General features: G+C 36.3%; 1 protein-coding gene across 1 annotated transcript in view; it reads right to left on the bottom strand.

The window, feature by feature from the left end:
• The window catches only part of LOC113064818 (low-density lipoprotein receptor-related protein 1B), a 207,079-nt gene that overhangs the window by 17,370 nt on the left and 172,469 nt on the right, over positions 1 to 17,240 (bottom strand). Inside the window, exons 68-80 of the mRNA XM_026235763.1 lie at positions 15,750 to 15,856; positions 15,509 to 15,656; positions 13,859 to 13,968; positions 12,344 to 12,476; positions 7,434 to 7,556; positions 5,975 to 6,097; positions 5,752 to 5,892; positions 5,511 to 5,645; positions 4,498 to 4,617; positions 3,577 to 3,818; positions 3,199 to 3,422; positions 3,020 to 3,126; positions 2,098 to 2,214 (exon numbers count right to left, since the gene is read on the bottom strand). Coding sequence (XP_026091548.1) covers positions 2,098 to 2,214; positions 3,020 to 3,126; positions 3,199 to 3,422; positions 3,577 to 3,818; positions 4,498 to 4,617; positions 5,511 to 5,645; positions 5,752 to 5,892; positions 5,975 to 6,097; positions 7,434 to 7,556; positions 12,344 to 12,476; positions 13,859 to 13,968; positions 15,509 to 15,656; positions 15,750 to 15,856 — 1,830 coding nt within the window. The remainder of the gene's footprint in view (positions 1 to 2,097; positions 2,215 to 3,019; positions 3,127 to 3,198; positions 3,423 to 3,576; positions 3,819 to 4,497; positions 4,618 to 5,510; positions 5,646 to 5,751; positions 5,893 to 5,974; positions 6,098 to 7,433; positions 7,557 to 12,343; positions 12,477 to 13,858; positions 13,969 to 15,508; positions 15,657 to 15,749; positions 15,857 to 17,240) is intronic.

Raw genomic sequence — 17,240 nt, forward strand, 5'->3', positions numbered from 1 at the left:
TGAAAATGTCACGGAGTAGAAAAACACAATCCCTCTCCAACTCAGAATAAACAATGTTCAAATATCTGAGGCCCAGAATTGAAATAAAAACAAAACCAGCTCTGTTCCAAAACCTAGTGAGTAGCCTGCAGACAGAGCACGTAAGTAACCTTTGTCTCTGTCTGTATTCATAGCCATGTCGTAATTTTTTTATGTTTTCAGAAGTAATAAAGGTCCGTTTATGAATTATACAGATGGTGAGCATTTCTAGGTTAAAAATAAAAATAACAACAAAGGGGAATATAGTGTCTGTGAATATAGTCTCAGTCTCAGACGTCACTCCCACGGATTGTCGGCTGAACGTCTGATGCATAAAACACACCAAATTGGAAACACTTCAGGAGTTTCAAGGTCGTCACTGCATTGGTTGAATTATACAGGAATTCCGGGAGACGCGTGTCGCGTTCTCTAACGTTCAGCCTGGAAACAAAGATGCGTTTGTTCGGAGTTTTCAAAAGTATGTGAAATATGTAAAGATCGCTGCAAAGACTCATTAAAATACGTCCAAGAGTTTTACACGCTGGTCTGTTACTGTGACGACATTTCCACACCCCTAAACATAACGCGGCACAAAACGAAACCTGATTGTTTGTTACAGTGGAGCTGTACCCCGAATGAGAGGAGAAGAGAGCTTATCTAATGATCTTATAATGACATATGCTTCCTTCAAGTTCCCTCGAGGGACAGAAAACACAAAGTGCTGTAAGAAACTTAGCACAGCGCTGTCTTTGTGTCTCTGGAGCATCTGTGTCGGCAGAAGTTCATATTCAGACTGAGGAGCCAACTTTCATCCAAGCATGTGGACTTTTTTTTTCTCTCAAAATTAGCATGTGAAACAATATAAACATAATAAACAATAGGCTGACTCGAGTTTATGTACGTTCTACTCTGTAATAATAATGCAGATTTTTTTTTTTTCACACACACATTCACACACAGTTGTGTATACGGTGCGTTTGTGGCCTAATGGTTAGAGAGTTGGATTTGTAAAACGAAGGTCGTGGGTTTGAGTCTCGATACCAGCAGATTGTAGTTTGGGGGGAGAATGAAAAGAGTGCTATGGAGTCAATATAACGCCTAACATTTTCTCTTTGCGCTCCGCTTTTCAGCGCGTCTCTCTTTTTGGCACTGTTTTGACGTGGGGGTGGAGTCAAGGGACGGGGGCGTGTACAACATGCCTCCCTGGAAGTGACATCATCGTCCAGAGACGCAGCTCACTGATCCAGGTCCTGTCAAGATGAGCAGAGACTTTCGAGTGGATCATTTCTTTTTATTTTATAATTTTTTGCGTATATGTTATATTGACTCTATAGAGTGCTCTTTTCCACCCTCAAAACCATGACTGAGAAGAGACCCTTGATCAAGGCACCGAAACCCCAAATGCTCCCCAGGCGAGGCAGCAAAAATGGCTGTCCACTGCTCTGTTCAATATATATATATATATATATATATATATATATATATATATATATATATATATATATATATATATATAAACCTTACTATATACGGTTATGTTGTTGTAGACTTACAACAAAACTTGATTAAAAAAATTACGTCATCCCCGTTAAACATCATTTAAATATCCAAATATTCTTTTTTTATATATATAAATGTGCCCAAACATTTGAAAACGATTATTTTGACAAAAAATTACTATCCCTATAGTCCAGTAGTGTGTTGATTGTCTCATGGATGCAGTTGTTGCAAAATCAGACACTTCCTACTAAGCTGGCTTAGAAAGCAGCTATGTCGGCAGCAGACAGTTAACTAGGTTTTGCAAGAGTTTTGGATTCAAATTCATCTTCAACTTTGATGCTTTCCCAAAAACAGCATTTTTCCAATCACAGTCTGAGAGGCAATCGAAATGGAAATCTGGTGAGTTTATATAAACTACATTATGCTTCGCTTTTGCAGCTCTTCAAATGTTGGAATCAATAGCTGGCCTTAGCTGAAGATGTTTGGGTGTGTTTTTTTTCTTTCTTCTTTTTTTCTCCATGATAAAAAACTGGAGGTTGATTCTGAATATTGTACAATTTCCAACACATGCAAACTCACCATCACGACTGCCAGCAGCCACCAGAGAATCGGAGCCATCGAAACGCACGCTCCCGATCTGAGACAGCTCGGAGTCTGACCAGTACAGCCGCTGGTTGTAATAATCAATTGCAATTCCTAAAAAGTTATAGACAATTATATTATAAACTTTATTACAATCCAATCCAATCATATTAATATTTTAAATATATAATATGAATATAAAACATTAAAACAATTATTGTATATATATATATATATATATATATATATATATATATATATATATATATACACACATATATACACACACACACACATATAAGGGCAGTCAAGATTCAATTCGACTAGTCAATTGCATTTTGCCCATGTTAAGTAATCAGCAAAATACCGGAAGTGGCGCATTTCACAGATGAAAATCCTTATTAGACCACCTTCCAAGGTTGCATGATATATTAAACTCATTTAAAAATTATAATAAAGCATTTTGCTATAGTGAATTCACACGCTATAATTCAATTAAATAAATATAGGCAATGCCGGTTTAATATATGTGCTTTAATTATTTATAAGTGCATCTCAGAGTGGCTCTCAATCTCTGCATATTGCTGTGAGTTTAGGTTTATTATAACTTTCATCTGGGAACATAACGTGCACCATTTCATCAGATTTGTAAGGAAAATCATTTATAAATCTACGCAAACACAGGAGCGACTTTTATCAATAAAATGGCTTAGATACTGGATCACTGAATTATGTTCCTCAGCAACCAGGAGATAAAATCAATGTTTAAGTAACTGAACTCACAACTTCATTGTTTGTAAAGAGAGATGCAAAGACGCAGGTAATTCACACACACAACTGTCATATTTCTCTCGAACAAACGATCAATAATTAATTCAAATAAATGTTATGAATAAATGGGATCTGACTGGCATCTCACCCGTCGGTCTACGCAAGTTCCTCTCCAATAAAATGCGACGCAAGGACCCATCCATGGCGGCCTCTTCAATGTGAGAGTGGTCACCAATCACGGTCCAGTACATCATCCTAAAGAACGATGGAGAACATTAAAAACATGCTGCCTGATTTAACAGTCAGCCCTCAGATCTGGACACCTACCCCCGTAGAGGGTTAACGGTAATAGCGAAAGGTTCCCCGTCAATGTCTGTGATGAGCCGGGTGCAGTTGGGACCCCCCAGCTGTCCCACGTTAATGGAATAGCGAAGTCGGCGCCAGTGTGCCGTGTAGTAGCTGAACCAGTGCATCCGGGAGTGATCCGTCCAGTACAGGTTCCCCGTTACCCAGTCAGCCGAGATGTCCCTGGGCCTCCGGAAGTCTGGACACTGCAAATATAGAGCGTAGAGAAATTTCAAAACCACCTTAGGTATGTCACCATGCTAATTTCTGAGGGTTCATGAGGGAAAAAGAGAATTTGAAAGACATGTTAAAAAATGTGAGAACTGCCCAAATCTGTATTAATGGTTGTTTTTAACTTACTATGACTCCACTGTTTGACGTGACTGGACTCCTGTCCTGCAGGTCTTTATAAAATATCCCTCCGGGGTTAAACTGGGTGGCCCACAAAAACTTGTGATGGTGAAATAGCGCATCCATGCCAATGATGCGAGCGCTATCTGAGATTCGGGCCAGCTGAGTATGTCCATGAGACTGGTTGTAAGGATACACAAAACTGCGGATTTCTGTGTCGTTGGCCACGTAGAGGGTCTGATCTTCTGGTCCTGACCACAGGTGTACATGTGTGAAACAAATTAAATAAACAAAACAAAACAAATAATTAAAATAAAATCAAAGCAAAAAAGAAAAGAAAATAATAAAATAAACAAATAAAAAAAAAAATAGTAAGCAGACAAATAAAGCAAATAATGGAAAAAAACCCCAGATAAAACAAAAAGTGAAACAAAATAAAATATGAGAAAACAAAGAAAAACCCATGACAATATGCAAAACAAAATAATAAAAGCAAAGCAAAATAAAAACAGAAAAAAATAAAACAAACAAAGAGAGAGAGAGAGAAGAAAAACAAAACAGTGAAAACAAAGCCAAATCACCACAAAAAAAGCAAAGATCAAAACCAAATACAGTGCAAAAAAGTGACAAAACAAAAACAAAATAATAAAAAAACATGAACTAAGCCAAAAGCAAACTAAATTAAAAAAAATAAAACAGCCCCCCCCCCCAAAAGAAAACAATACATATAAATCAAACAAAAAGTAAAAGTAAAGCAATAAAAAAAACTCGAAAACAACCAAATCAAACGTTAGCTTGAAACCTGAAGTGTTTTGTATCAGGGGGAGCAACTAAAATCAGCCTAAAACTTTTTACTTTTATAAAAATGTAACAGAATGCCAGAAAACCAAATCCTTTTGATGTATATTTATATTAAACAATATCTTTTACCCTTTGTGATGCATTCCCCATTGATCTCCTTGAAGTTGCGGTCACAAGTGCACTTGTATGAGCCCTTGGTGTTGGTGCAGTACTGCGAGCAGCTTCCAAACCGCAGACACTCGTTTACCTCTGAGGAAAGAGAGGAACACGTCCATCCATCAGCCTCTCCCACACACTCTCCAGTGTCATTTTTAACAAGTGCTGCAGGGATGACACTCTGTTTGGAATTTCAGCTGAATCTCTGCTATCTGCGTTCAGCATCTGCTGCTTTCTGGACTTCTTGTTATTTTCAGTGAGATGACCCTGAAGCGACCGCTGACATACCTCCACTAGTTTAATACCAGCGCTGGAACTGAATACAAAGAGACTTTTGCATTGTGGGCATTGTACAAAAGCAAAGCAACCACTGGGGATGTGCTGGGGGGGCAAGTATTTGCATTGTGTCTTTACACTATATCACAAAATACCAAACCAAATGTCATTTATTTGAATAAAAAATAGCACCCATTCATGTTTCAAGCTAAATATTTCACCAAAAGTATTCGGTAATAAATAATAGGTAACAATACATATGTACGGCTTTTACAGAATGATTTATTATATCACAAATCAGCTCTTGTTTAAAACTGAAGTGGAAACGTCTTACACTTGATAAATCTTTGAATCATGTCTGAGAACCTTGTTGATAAAAAGAAAAATTGACCCGTTAGAAATAACTTCAAAACGCTCTGCATGCTTCGATACACGGCAGAAAATCTCTCGAGCCACAGAGCTACACAGAATTCAACAGTAAAAGACAGCTATTCATATTGATGTACCTTGTTCCATTTAATCTACAACAGTAAATCTCAAATCTCCCAAGACAAGAAAATACAGCACAGTACCAGGACTAAAATGTACCTACATTAACTAATATTCAAATTTCACACCATTAATACTAAATATTTGATATATAACCTTAGCATTGTTGTAAATCATCAGATTCTTTTCCTGAAAACAAGAAATTGTGTCAAATTCTGTACCTTCACATTGTTTGTTCTTCTGGTTCCTTTGAAATCCGACTTTGCATTGGCAGACTGAGAATGTTTTTGTATGGTTGCAAAAAGCGTCGTCTCCACACAAGTCGGCCCGTTCTCGACATGCACCATCGGTCGTATCTATGACCCACAGGGTAAAAAATGAGAAACTGTAAAGGTTTTACTCCACAAAATACATAAACGGATCATGCGAGGGATAGAGGATCATGGAAGGAAGTACACTTACATGCCTTGCAGTCACGCTCATCCGATCCACCGTCTTCGCAATCATCAAAGAAGTCGCACTGCAGCTCGGCCGGAATGCAGCGGTGATTGGCACAGGAGAATTCAGACTTCCCACATGGCCTCGGCCTTTTGACCACATCCACTAGAGAAAAGAAAGAGGTATGGTTAAGAGGGAAAGAAAAAGACAAAAAAACACACCAAAGGAATTGAGATTCTCAACTCACCACAGTCAACTTCGTCTGAATTGTCGCCACAGTCATTCACTGCGTTGCAGATTTGTTCGGTCCGCAAACATACTCTGTCGTTCCTGCAGCGGAACGGTCTGTTTGGAGGACATGGCAACTTTCCTACAGGCCAAAACACACACACGTATAGGAATCATAACCTTGTTTTTCTTTATAGAAGTTATCTTCTGCCTTTTTGTGGTTTATATCGTTTCGAATGTTGGTAAAGTGAATTGAAAAATCTCTGTTTAGTGCAGATCATGTGTACAGTGTCACGTTAAATAAGGTGCTCAGGATGGTCAAAGTATTGTATTGTTGTACTGTATTGACTTGACTGGTTGCACATGAGTGGGAAAACAATTGTGAAAAAAATATATATAAATAAACAGAAGTTTTAAGTTCAATAAGTAATAAATATTAAAAAAGTAATTACAATAAATAAAACAACTGAAGCAAACAAAAATAAATATGCAAATAAATCAAAACAAAAAAAAAGTGCAAACACACACACACACACACACACAAAGGGCCCTATCTTGCACCCAGCGCAATTGACTTTGTACACCGACGCATGTGTCATTCCTATTTTGCACCTGCGCAAAGCGCGCTTTTCCCTCCACAGAAGCACGTCGCTAAACTAGTGAATGAACTTGCGCTCCCTGGGCGGTTCAGCGCAAAAAAGGAGGCGTGTTCCGGCGCAAACAATCCCTGGTGCTATTTTGCTGTTCCATTAAACAATTGCGCCACTGACCAGAAAAAACCTAGTCTAAAGTCAGTGGCGCGTTGCGCGTTGTTCATTATGCTATTTTAAGGGCGCATGCTTGACCATAATGTATAGCGTGCACAACGCGCATACACTTTGCTCATGTAATCTACACAGATGCAACAGTTATTTTTGCATATCATAAATTGTTACACTAAAAAAAATATTAACACATGAGATGACGGAAATCATTGTGGTGTATTTTGGGTGGGTTTCTCCCATCCCCATACAACACAACTTCTCTGTCTTTCACTGCTCTTACAAGAACATCAGTCTCCTCGGCTGTGAACCGCTCCTGGCGTGCGCCTGGTAAATACGCCACAATAATAGCAATCCATAATGGAACTTGCGCACCTGCTTTTAAAGGGAATGTTGGATGACGCTCTGATTGGTTTATTTCACGTTACGCCCAAACCACACCTATGAATAATGAAGCTACTTCAGACCAACCCATTTTAGATTTGCGCCGGGCGCAAGAGCCATTTATCCCGCCGGGAAAATAGCAACAGCGCCGAGACCCGCCCACAAAGTTACTTGCGCTTCGCGCTTTGACACTTGCGTTTCAGATCGTTAAAATAGGGCCCAAAAACAACGACATCAAAGGAAAATATAAACAATAAACAAAATGAATTGTTTTTTAAACGGTGTGACTTCAATGGAAAAGAATCAAACCAAGCTAACTAGGCATAAACGTACCGCACATGTCTGAATCTTCATCAGAGTTGTCTCCGCAGTCATCCTCACCATCACACAGCCAGACCAGCAGCTTACACAGCGTGTTGTTGCAAACAAACTCGTCTGCACGGCATGCCAACGACCCTGCAAACAAAAGATTTGACTTTATTTTAATACTACAACACATGTACAAATGAACAAGTTTAACAAATCACCATGTTACAAACAGTATTCAAATTATTTTTTTTATAATTTGTAGTTTGCAGTTTTATGGACATTTGATTTTTAAATCTGCTAATTTTATGTAAGAGTTTAATATATGCAATAATTCTCACTTCAAAGAACATGAGATCTGGGCTCTCGCTGTTTCAATAAAAAATAACAGGACACTAATTTGCACCTTATTTCAGGGAAAGTTTTTTTTTTAACATATAATTAAATTACTTGTGAAAGGATTTGAATTTAATAAACTATATCCTATCTGGAACCTTGCACATTTTTTTTTTACGGTATTTTTAGTATTATTTTTTTTTTATAAATATGAATTATTTTTAAATTAAATATCTGAATGAGTTCCCATGTTATTTTCACATGAATATAACCTGTAATTTTTAATGTAATGTAATGGCTTGTATCTGGAGCAGTGCATTCATACAGATTTCTATAAGACATCTAACCATTCATGTTATTTATAAAGATTTATTTCAAAGACATTTTAAATAAATAAATAAATAAACCCCAGCTGGCACTGAGATGCTTTTAATCACCATCAGCTGAAAAGACACTTTTACTTCCTTTAACAACAAGCGTCAAAACATTCTATAAACCCTGATGATGAAATTTATGGAGCCTATTTAGTTCCTCAGGTACAGTGATGCACAAGCATTACAGAGATTGTCAAAGCAAAAGCATCAGCCGGGGAAAATAAGAATGATTTGAACCTATAAAATGACCTGAGATGAGTTTTTGTGGTGGCTTTTATAGGACTAAGTTTGGATCGGAGTTCAGAAAGCATGTTTTATACCAGCTTATAGAGGCTGGTAGACTAAAAGCATTGCTATTTTTTTTTTTTTTTTTGAAAATGCATCCTGCTTTTATCACCCTGATCCCTCTATCTTTGTCATCAGGTTTGAGCGGGAGAATTTTTAGGAGGTGTTTGACAGAAATGGATATTAATATCCCAAAGTTTTCCTGAATAAAAGAAGACTGATCCCCGATGCTGGACCAAAGCACGGCAGAAGGGTGCAAATGCAAGACCCACAAATGACCGCCCTTAAGATCAAAGATAAACTGCGCTTAAAACTTGTTTAAAAAATATCTGTTAATAAAAACAAAAACAAAAAAGCAATGTCATAAACGAAATGGTCTCTCATTTAGGCTTTTTATGCCTTACACTATGAAAATATTTACATTTGGGGGGAAATCAATCACTAAAGAAATAACATGTATGTAAATAACATTTAAATATATTAATTAAATCAAATGAATGGACTAATATAATTTAAATGATAATAAATATTTACATTTATTTTATCTACACATCAAAAAAAAAAAGAAAAAAGCAAACAACAACAAAGATTTATGTGGATAATCATAAACATTGATTGATTGATATTTTATTTAATAACAGGACCAAACGCATATAAAACTAATCCACACGCTATTTTTAGAACAGGTTTTTAGTGGACTTTGAAGATTAATTGTTTTATAAGCAACTATGTAACAATGCCCTAGCACAGAATCACCCTGGCAACCAGGACAAACACCACTGCATCAATATTCCGAATTGTACCACTCGCATTATCTTTCAAAATTATACAAATCTGGTTAACGAACCTTGTTTTGACCAAAATGTGTAAAATGTTATTAAGATTCATATATTTACATAAATCCATTATTTATGCAACTTTTCAGAACTTTCCAGATCTACTCAATCGGTAAAACCAAAACGGCATCACCGTCGAGACTAGAGTAACTCGACGAAGACCAAAGGTGTCCAATTCTGGAAAAAAACACCAGGAAGTCCAGAAAATTATTCCAATCAATACTCATTCACTGACTCAGGGCCGCCTGAAAGGAACATGAACTCTGAAGAGACATCTTAAATAAATAAATAAATAAATGTGTTTAGAAACAGGACTTTATCTTTGATGCAAGCACTTCTAAAGAGCCGCAGGTGCAGGGCGGCTGGATTTGTCGATTTGTCTTCACAACAATATCAACAACCGCAATTTTTCAAAACACTGAAATTAGGCCTTTCATGTACTCGCTTGTCATATATCAAGCGGCAACACAGAACCTTTCATCCTCGACAATTTTCACAAATATTGGGGAAACGACTTCCCTCGTGAGGCTGGGGATTTTTCCCGCTCTGTGCCACACACGACTCGGCTGATCTGCCGTAATGTATTCTAGTGATGATCATGTCTGTGAAAATCCCTCAAGTCTGTCACAGTTGAAACTGAAATTTAAAGGCACTGGCGTAAGTATGTCAGCCTTTTGCACACGTTTGTCACTCTGGGTCGTATGCCACAGAATAAGGATTATACGGCCGATGTAAAAGGTACATTTAGTTAACATACAATATACGTAATATCTGGCACTAGCAAACACAGAATTCTTAAACAACCACATACAGGTCTCTAGTAAAGATAACATGCAGGAAAAATTTCAGAAATAAATATAACACAAAATAACTATTTAATTTTCTTAGTTTAGTAAATGTTGATGACTCAGAGCCCTATTTGCACTATGAGTAAATTACTTTTGTATTTTGGTATAGTAAAAGTTAGTTAAATATATACACATTCACAACAACAACAAAACAATAATAATCAACAAATACACCACCACTTCTAGCATTAATATTTTTTTTTTTATTATTATTATTTGTATTTAATTGTTTTATGCTATTAAATAAATAATTAATTGAAAGGTTAGTTATTAAAGTATACTCAAAGTATGAAAAACAATATCATATGTGTGAGTAATAATAATATGTGTGTGAGTATGTATGTATATATATATATATATATATATATATATATATATTCATACTCACACACACACGTATATATATACACATTAGGGCTGGGACAACGCGTCGAGGTCATTGATGACATACACGCAAAAAATACGTCGACGCAAAATATGCACATCGATTCGTCGACCTGTTTTTATTTCTCTAAAAAACGTTTGCAAAACGTCAACCTTATGTGCGCTGAATATACGCGATGGCCGGATAAACATTCTGTCCAACGTTATATAACCAATCCAGGGGGTTTTCTGCATTGATCTTTTTTTTTTTTTGGCAGCTGTCAAAGCCTTATTTGATTGGTGAGTGATGTAGAATAGAATGACTGTTGTGCCTGACAGGGCGCGTACAAGAGAGACACACACAGTCTTCAAACAACACGAGCGCTTCTTGCTCTCTCTCTCCTTTGTGCATATTAATCAAAATCATTATACACGATAGAAAAAGGGGAAACACCAAAGTTTCACGCGCGATTGCGCACTCACAGTCTTCAAACTACACGAGCGCTGTCTTGCTCTCTCTCTCTCTGTCTCTCTCTTTCTCTCTCTCTCTCTCTCTCTCTCTCTCTCTCTCTCCCTCCCTCTCCCTCTCCCTCTCCCTCATGCATATTAACCAAAATCATTAGACACATAGAAAAAGGGCGGAACGCCAAAGTTTCCAATGAGCATTCTATGTTTTTTTTCGTCTTCTCCATGACAGGCTGCTGGCTCCCACTGTTATTTTTATTATATTTTTTTGGGGGGGAAAAGCACTCTCTGTATTAGCTTAAAGCCCTCAAGTTTACATTGGTTACTGTATTCTTTCAATTGCCCTAAACAAGTATTTTGGGTGACCTTTTTATTGAATGCTAGCCATCAAGTTCTTGTTATTTTCATCTGAAAGAAGAACTTTTTTTCAGTAAGCTAGGCCCTATGTGTTCAGTAAGCTTGTTTCAGTAAGCTATGTGTTTTCAAGGCTTCAAGGTTTTATTGAATGCTATCTCTATACAAGTGCAAAGTAATGCATTCTTAGTCAGTCTTTTATTTTGTAATTTTTAGAGCAAAAAACATATATTGCATATTGTTAAGGAATTCATGTTTTTTTTTTCATTCAGATATGAAAATCAATATGTATAAATTGTTAGTAGTCAATTAATGGGGAGATAATCGAAATCGAATCGGTCTGAAAAAATTAATCGTTAGATTAATCGATGCATCGAAAAAATAATCGCTAGATTAATCATTTAAAAAATAATCGTTTATCCCAGCCCTAATACACATGCATACATATATATACAATTTATATGCACACGCATTTTTTTACTTATGTTTAAGTAACTGAAAGTTTAGTTATACTTATGCACGCTCAAAAATAATTTGAAAAATTATGATGATTGTATTATAATAATAAAATACGTGTTAAATAATTAACTGACAGTTAAGTTACAACTGCACACAATAAATTATGAGTGAACAGTTTGAAAAAATATTGCCGTTATAAATAATTTTATTATTCATTGTATTTTAGATACTATTATTGATTTTACATTGTATGATATTTATATTGTTTGATTATATTTATTGAAACATCAGCTGAAAGGTTACGTATAACTGTGTACACTAAAATAAATGATTATTAATAATAAATAATAACAACAACAATTAATTATCATCATCATAACCACCTTCTTCCACACAATTAACGTTTGAAACAAACAATGTAGCTCAAGTGAACACATCCCAGTTAAGTACTAGCTAATAGTATGCTAAATATAACTTACTGAACGTTAGACCCTAACAAATCTTTCCCTTCACTCAAAAATGCATAAAATAGAACTTAATTTCAACATTTACTTTCTTGATCCCATGCAAAGCATGCCAGGAAGTAAAAATTAATCGCCCAGATTTCGGAGCCTTACCCTGGTCACAGTTGTCCTCGTCACTTTGATCCAAGCAGTCAAAGACTCGGTCGCACCTCCAGCGAGAGGGAACACAGTGTGCCCGATTACGACACAGGAACTCGTCCTCCTTACACTCCCGGATACAGTCCACCTGCTCACACACACACACACACACACACACACGGTATGATTTGATTTCAATAACACAATAAATGAAGAGGCATGTCCTCTTTAGCAATGACCTTTGACCTTTTCCTAGAGCTAAAATTGCTTTTTATATATAACGCATGGAAGAAATGTGGCCTTGGCTCTCCAGGGGCCCTTGAAAAGAGGTCTGATTTAATGGGCCTTATTAGGACAGGCAAACTGGTTTGAACTGTTGACACTGCATTATGAGTGAGGGTGTAATTAAAGCAAAGTCCCTGGAGAAAACAGAGCGCAGTCTTGAGGAACCCGCCTGCTGTTATCAAGAGAACGCTGCAGCAGAGTTAAAAAGGGAAAGTTCACACAAAAAAGCGCATCCTGTCATCGCCCTGAATAATTTCACACTACTTTTAGGTCCTTTTTAGAGCTTAAACATGTTGCGCCCCATTCACTTCTGTTGTGTTGATGAAAACAGGAGGAACACTTCAAAATATCACATTTTATTGAACAAAGTCATTTGAGTTTGGGTGAGTAACGAGGGTGAATAAATATTATTATTTTTTATGAAAATGTAATAACATTTTTCATTACAATTCTTTATAAAATGTATTGTTAAATGTATTATTATTAATGAAATATTTTCCTGTATTATATTATAACTACATTAATAAACAGACAGGTTAGCTGTAACTGTGTACACTCCAAAAAGATATATATATAAAAAGAAATATTATTATTAAAATATAATTATTGATTAACTAACTGAAGGGTTATTTATAATTTAGACAAAATTAAATATTTAATATAAATTCAAAAATTCTATTATATTTATTTTATATGTTTATTTATTATCTAACTGAAAAGATAGTTATAACTGTGTACTCAAAATTAATTCGAAAAAATATTATAAATATTGACTTATTTATTGACTTTTATTTAAATATATTAATTAAATAAGCAGCAGCAGGTTAGTTATAAACGTATACACTCAAAAAAGTAATACTAATATTGTTGCTGCTGCTCCTAATAATAATAATAATAATAATAATAATAATAATAATAATAACAACCACACAGTTTTAACCACAATATAAAACAGGAGTGATTTGAATGTTTTGGACTCCATTGACCTCCACTATACTGATAAAACAGTTGAAATATTCTTCAAATTATTATTATTATTATTATTATTATTATTATTATTATTATTATTATTAGTTGTTGTAAAAAAAAAAAAAAATACAGTAGTTTGGATTTTCCTGACGGCGAGTAAACGACAACATTTTTCATTTATGCGTGAACTATCCCTTTAAAAAGTGTTTGAAAGTATATCAGTTCTCCAGTAAACACTTTATTGTATTAAACCAATGCTTTTTTTCCCCAACTGACCTCGTCGGATCCATCTGAACAGTCGTTCTGTCCGTCGCAGCGTTGGCCGGCCGACACACAGCCTCCTCCAACACAAACATACTCATCCTGAGCACATGACGTAGGTCGAGCTGCACAGACACAAGGAATTCACTAATTAAAGTCTCACAAGGATCCTTCCATCAAAGAATCCTCTCATATCCAATAATAAGACAAGTCAATCTCCATGTCCCGGGACAGTTTGCTCCTTGAAAGAATCCGTATGGCACACGTGACTCCCTGCTGCAGACCGGCTCAGCGTGAAATACACAGAGCTGCAGTTTCAGTCTGCAAGAGGTCGTGAGAGATCTCTGGCTGCACTTTTTGAAGTGTTTTCAGCCACATTAATATTAATCGTAGGGTAAAATTCCCCTGACTAGCCTTGGGTTACAAGGAAGGAGCAAAAAAAAAAAAAAAAGTGAGAGTGTAAGAGCTTTCTGAATGCATCTCCAGCGGTCTTACGATCAGAAAACTTCACTGGGCCTTTGCAGGCGTGGATGGACTCAGACACCCAGTGCACAGCACACGATGCTGAAATATTCAAGATGAGGGCCAAGAAAGTAAAAACCAAAAAAAATGAGAAGCACTTCAAGTCTCTTGGGGTTTAAGTAACAGATGAAGCTGAGGTTCATCCATTACATGCATTATTCTGAGTCCTTGAGTATTTGTGAGTTCTTTAGCATTAGATGAAAGTTCAATAATAAATATATAATGCGATGCAATATTTTTGTGAGCAGCAGCCACTTGGACGATGCAATGTCAGCTACAGGACAACCGTGCCAGTGCACTCACCACACACTTGCTACTTGTGAGAAGAGAGAGAGAGTAATAGTAATATTTTATAGGATTTTAGTGACAAATAAATACATAACATTTAAACAAATTCATTTCCTTTAAATTGCATTTTCATTTATTAACTAATATATACATACTGACTTAAACTGACTTCAAATTCTTGACTTTATATTGACGTCAACGCTCTGCGGAGGAGCGTAGCTGCTATTGATACCACTGAGGAAGTGAATATTGAAAAACTCAGCTTGAGTAAGTGGATTTGCCATCTGTTTTGCAGGAATAGATGAAAAGCGAGATGAGAGGATGATATTTTGCATCCTTATATAAATGCAGTGAAAGCAGTACAGGTAGACGTTCTGGGTGCACATAAATACTTGCCACAGAAAAAGACACACTTCTTTATAGCAGCCTCTTTTAAAGCAGAAATTGGGCCGGAATGTTTGCAGGTGTACTATACTTGTATTAAGTGTTCTTAAGCAGCAGTAGTGTTTTAGACTCAAAGGAGTCTAACGCTGAGATAGGAACAAGCTATTCCCTGGAACGAAACTCTTTGGGTGACATTTAAATGCCGAAGATGACAAATGTGGGGTCGTTTTGCTGTTAGTTTTAAGTGGTAGTAGCTTAGCGGTTTTAAATTTAGGCAGCATAGCAGGGTTTGAGGCAGCGCAGAGATCTCCAGTCATCATTCTGAAGTTGTAGGCCTGTGATTCCCTTTGGATAAAAGGTGTCCGCTCGGTGACATGTGATGATAGGAGTGCCAAGCTAGCTGTCTGGGAACAGCTTTGATTGGTTCCGGATCGGTTTGCATTATTTAAAGAGCGTGTGAAAGCTGCTAACCTGTCATGGCAGTGTTGGCAGGGCTGCAGTTGGCCTCATCTTCCCCGGTTTTGCAGTCTTCCTGTCCATCACAGAGCCATTTGACTGAGATACAGAGATGATTCAGGCACTGGAACTGATCCTCGGAGCAGTGGCTCTCACAGCCTCTCTGGAAACACACGCATGGGATATCAGCACTTTAACAGGAACCAGATGAACAATGTTTAGCAATGGTGTGATTGACGAATGTGCTACTTGAAACCTCATCTGAGTTATCAGTGCAGTCGAAGTCGCCGTCGCAACGGAAGCGCGAGGAGATGCACTCTCCGTTGGCACAAATGAAATTTTTTGAATTGCATGTTACTGGCTCTGAAAAGAGGAGAGAGAGAAAGAAATGGATGGATTCAGAATTTGGAATTATTTTACTACTGGAAACAAGGAATACTGAAAGCAGGATAAACTTTTGGCAGCAGTAAAACAAACAAACAAATGGCTAAACAACTTTTTTTTTTTTTTTTTTTGTACTGCTATGAACAAAAAAAAAAAAAAAAATACAAATACAAATACAGACTTTCCTGAGTACGATCTGTCAGGAAGCCTAGGAAATGCAATGGAGAAAATGTGAAAATGAGAGCAAGTAAATAAGAAAAAGACCTGGACGTCAAACAAACAGACAGAAAAGATGTATTAAAAAAGAAAAAAGACAAACATAAATAAATGCAAACAAATTAAATAAAGGCAGAAAGAAAGAACGAAAGAGAGAAAAAAGTGTGTTTGAAATATATAATATTAAAAATACAGAAAAAAGAAACAAGCAAAACAAATGAATGAAAAAATAACAAACAGAACAGTAAATAAGCAAGCAAACAAAATGAGAAAAATGATAGATAAAATGAATGAAAAACTGAATTAAAAAACAAAGAACAAGTGACAAAAAAGAAGAAAAAAAAAACAAAAACAAAAATCTTTAAAATAAAAGTGAATTAGAAAACAAACTAAAGACGCCCTTAATGAACTAAGGAAAGATCAGAAATGAACAAACAATAAAAAAATAAACAAACAAAACAGAAATAAGAAAAACAAACAAATGAAAGATTAAAGAAAGAAACTCCACACAGTATGAACAAATGAAAGATACAAAAAAAGAAAAACAAAATGATGAAAGAACAAATCAAACAACAAAGACAAAATGAACGGACAGAAATACACAAAACTAAACAAACGAACAAACAAATGAGAATAAAGAAATTAAAGAATACAGACAAAATGAACGAACGAAGATATTAAAAGTAAAAACGAAACCGTTAAGAAAGGAAGAATGAACAGAGGGAGCACAGATCTCCTCGATCACAATAACTGAGTGCTGCTGTGTCACTTCTCTAACTCTATTATCAGTCTCTCTGCATCCAGCTCCAGCACTCCACTGATTATCCTCCCTGACATCACGACCCGATGAGAGCCTTTCTATCCTCCCAGTGATGTCTCTGTGTTAGGCTCCCAAGGTGAATCAAGAGGAAAAGAAATCGAACCTCTGTCTGGTTTCCCTCCCACTAAGCAAGAGAGCAAATACACCAGGATATTACAGCAGGACGCACACACATTTCAGAGTGGGAATTCATCTCTAGATTAATAGGCGACGATACACGAGTCATATTTCCTCTCTTATCAGAGAGAAATCATGCAAAAATAGACCCTTATGTACACAAAAGACACTTTCTGCTAGTTGAAATGTAAGCTTGAATCTAACAAATGC

The sequence above is a fragment of the Carassius auratus genome, chromosome 47 (genome assembly GCF_003368295.1).
Source record: "Carassius auratus strain Wakin chromosome 47, ASM336829v1, whole genome shotgun sequence".
In the NCBI taxonomy this organism is placed as follows: Eukaryota; Metazoa; Chordata; class Actinopteri; order Cypriniformes; family Cyprinidae; genus Carassius; species Carassius auratus.